Below are 3788 nucleotides of genomic sequence, written 5' to 3'. Positions count from 1 at the left end.
TGCATTGACTCCCACTCCCCATTTCCCCTTATCCTCGCCGATCTTCATCCTCCCTCAGCACAGCAAATTCAAAATCATTGCATAGCTCACCCGTCCCTACCTCTAACCTCCTCGAGCCCAATGTCCCTCCTCGGTTCCAACTCTGGTGTACGGCGTCTTTCCCTCCCTCTGTTCTCCCACCAGTGACAGAGCTCTCAGCCATCTGTCCTCCACACTGAACCCCTCAGGGTTACTTCACCTCTTCCCTACGCTAGGGTTTCTACAGCTCTCCTGACAGGAGATGGTTCTATTCCTGTTCCTGGCTGGGGTGGAGATCACCTTTTACAGAAGGTAAGTACTGTAGGAAATATAGGGACAGTGATCTCTTGGATGAGTTTCGATTGCCTAGATGGGTCGGAGAGGAATTTCCCAGATTTTTTCCTCCCAAATTGGCCATTGGGTTTTTTATATGGTTTTTCGCCTCTCCCATGGCCTCTATCTGCACTGTGGGGTTTCTGTGAATCTTTCTGTGAATCACATGGGTTCGGGTGGATGCAGAGTGATAGTAGATTTGAGGTTAGGATCAGATCAGCCATGATCTTATTGAATGGTGGAGCAGGCTCGAGGGGCCGATTGGCCTACTCCTGCTCCTATTTCTTATGTCAAAGGCCCCTGTAGATCACAGTATATGCAGTATTTTCAGCCGCCTCCCCAGTCCACCCTTCGACTTCAGCTTGGGTCTGATCTCCAATTCTGAAATGCCTCGAGATGCTTAGCTACATTAAAGGTGTGTGAATGCAAGTTGGTGCTGTGTATTTTCTGTTACAAGTACTCATTAGAAAGAATTTTAAAGACACGACTCACCCGTGATTTATAGCAAATATATCGTAGAGCAGCTGGAACTTTACTGGGCTTCTGGCTGCAATTGAATTCACTGCACGTCTTACTAGTCAAAGTTTCATTACTGTTCATGAATTTTGAACAGGCATAGTAATCACCGTCGAAATAGAGTATGGCGATCCACATTAGTGGTACAATCAATGCTTGAATCAACAAATATATTTTTGGAATCATAGATATAAAGCAGTTTTTAAACTGTTCCCCTTTACCTGCAGTCTTACACACAGAGCAGTTTTTAAAGTGTTCCCCTTTACCTGTAGTCTTACACACAGAGCTGTTTATAATCTGTTCACATGTACCTCTCTTACACACAGGGCAGTTTTTAAAGTGTTCACATGTACCATTAATCTTACACACAGAGCAGTTTTTAAAGTGTTCACATGTACCTGTAGTCTTACACACAGGGCACTTTTTAAAGTGTTCACATGTACCTGTAGTCTTACACACACAGCAGTTTTTAAAGTGTTCCTCTTTACCTGTAGTCTTACACACAGAGCAGTTTTTAAAGTGTTCACATGTACCTGTAGTCTTACACACAGAGCAGTTTTTAAAGTGTTCACATGTACCTGTAGTCTTACACACAGAGCAGTTTTTAAAGTGTTCACATGTACCTGTAGTCTTACACACAGAGCAGTTTTTAAAGTATTCACATGAACCTGTAGTCTTACACTCAGAGCAGTTTTTAAAGTGTTCACATATACCTGTAGTCTTACACTCAGAGCAGTTTTTAAAGTGTTCACATGTACCTGTAGTCTTACACACAGAGCAGTTTTTAAAGTGTTCACATGTACCTGCAGTCTTACACACAGAGCAGTTTTTAAACTCTTTCCATTCACCTAATCCAAGTTGCCCCAGTAGACTGACGAACAACAATAAAAAGAAAGGGAAACTGAAGAATAGTCCCGTGTAGATATCATTCAATCCCCTCTCACACGGACACGGAATGGTCTTTTCCAGTAGCTCTTCAATTCCCCAAAGGATTAGAGACACTACAGTCCTCCCAGTGAATCTGACTCCAGCTGAGTTAATCTTCAGCCAGCCTTTCAGTCCAGTAAATATTGCCATTGTACTGGTAATCGGAACCACACACAACTATCTCCAGCACTCACAGCAACTAAGGTGTTCACTGAATCATTGGGGAGTTTATAATAAGATTTGCTAAGCTCCACCCAGGGAGTAATTGAGGTTTGTAAAACATCTATAGTTCGCTCTTCTCTGTCCTAATTTGGAAGTGAACAGTCGAATACAGGAACAGAAAGTGAAAGTATCACAGATTGCGCAATTCGAGCCTCATCTCTTTTATTTTAAATTATTTATATTCAAAGTATTGGCATTCAGTCCATCAGGGAGCTTAAATGTCTCGATCTAACACTCTTCAAACTCTCCGTCATTTACAGATTGAAAAAAAGAACTTGGATTAAGGCAGCTCCTTTCAGAAGGTCCCAAAGTGTTTCAAAGTGAATCACTTTTGAAGAGCAGTCACTGTTGTTATGTGGATAAACGTACAGCCAATTTTGCACACAGTAAGGTCCCATCAACAGCAATCAGCTGAATGACCTGTTGGTTGACGAAGCACAAGAATAAAAGACGTAGGAGCAGGAGTCGGTCACTTGGTCCCTCGAGCCTGCTCCGCCATTCAGTAAGATCATGGCAGATCTGATCTTGGCCTCAACTCCACTTCCCTGCCCGCTCCCCATAACCCTTGACTCCCTTATCGTTCAAATCTCCACCTTAAATATATTTAATGACCCAGCCTCCACAGCTGTCTGGGGAAGAGAATTCCAAAGATTCACGACCCTCTGAGAGAATAAATTCCTCCTCATTTCCGTTATAAAAGATGTAATAGCAGAGCACTTGGAAAGCAGTGACAGGATCGGACAAAGTCAACATGGATTTACAAAAGGTAAATCATGCTTGACTAATCTACTGGAATTTTTTGAGGATGTAACTGGTAAAATAGATAAGGGAGAACCAGTGGGTGTGGTGTATTTGGACTTTCAGAAGGCTTTCGATAAGGTCCTGCATAAGAGATTAGCGTGCAAAATTAAGGCACATGGGATTGGGGGCAAGGTATTGACTTGGATAGAGAACTGGTTGGCGGACAGAAAGCAAAGAGTTGGAATAAACGGGTCGTTTTCCGAGTGGCAGGCAGTGGCTAGTGGGGTACCGCAAGGATCGGTCCTTGGACCCCAGCTGTTCACAATATATATTAATGATTTGGACGAGGGAATTGGATGTAATATCTCCAAATTTGCAGATGACACAAAGCTGGGTGGTAGGGTATGCTGTGAGGAGGATGTCATGAAACTCCAGTATGATTTGGACAGGTTGGGTGATTGGGCAGAAACATGGCAAATGCACTATAATGTGGATAAATGTGAGGTTATCCACTTTGGTGGCAAAAACAGGAAGGCAGATTATTATTTGAATGGCAATAGATTGGGAGAAGGGGAAGTGCAAAGAGACCTGGGTGTTCTTGTGCACCAGTCGCTGAAGGTAAGCATGCAGGTGCAGCAGGCGGTTAAGAAGGCAAATAGTATGTTGGCCTTTGTAGCAAGAGGGTTCGAGTACAAGAACAAGGATGTCTTGCTGCAGTTGTACAGGGCCTTGGTGAGACCGCACCTTGAGTACTGTGTGCAGTTTTGGTCACCTTACCTGAGGAAGGACGTTCTTGCCATGGAGGGAGTGCAGCGAAGATTCACCAGGCTGATACCTGGGATGGCAGGAATGACGTACGAGGAGAGATTGTGTCAATTGGGCTTATACTCACTGGAGTTTAGAAGATTGAGAGGGGATCTCATCGAAACCTATAAAATTCTGTCAGATCTGGACAGACTAGATGCAGAAAGGATGTTTCTGATGGCCGGGGAGTCCAGAACCAGGGGTCATAGTCTAAGGATAAGGGGTAA

General features: G+C 43.7%; 1 protein-coding gene across 1 annotated transcript; it reads right to left on the bottom strand.

Moving 5' to 3' along the window:
- Positions 1-801: 801 nt before the first annotated feature.
- On the bottom strand, positions 802-1952 carry LOC147095837 (uncharacterized). Its single transcript, XM_085973726.1, has one exon. The coding sequence runs from the start codon at positions 1942-1944 to the stop codon at positions 802-804; it is 1143 nt and encodes a 380-aa protein (XP_085829852.1). The 5' UTR covers positions 1945-1952.
- Positions 1953-3788: the final 1836 nt, after the last annotated feature.

The sequence above is a fragment of the Somniosus microcephalus genome, unplaced genomic scaffold, assembly GCF_052327205.1.
Source record: "Somniosus microcephalus isolate GS21.2 unplaced genomic scaffold, FLI_Smic_1.0 unresolved_chr1, whole genome shotgun sequence".
NCBI lineage: Eukaryota > Metazoa > Chordata > Chondrichthyes > Squaliformes > Somniosidae > Somniosus > Somniosus microcephalus.
This window is presented reverse-complemented; position numbering and strand designations above follow the sequence as displayed.

What these genes read in the sequence shown, in the direction of transcription:
- LOC147095837 (XM_085973726.1), bottom strand. Translation starts at nt 1,944, where the DNA reads ATGGCAATATTTACTGGACTGAAAGGCTGGCTGAAGATTAACTCAGCT.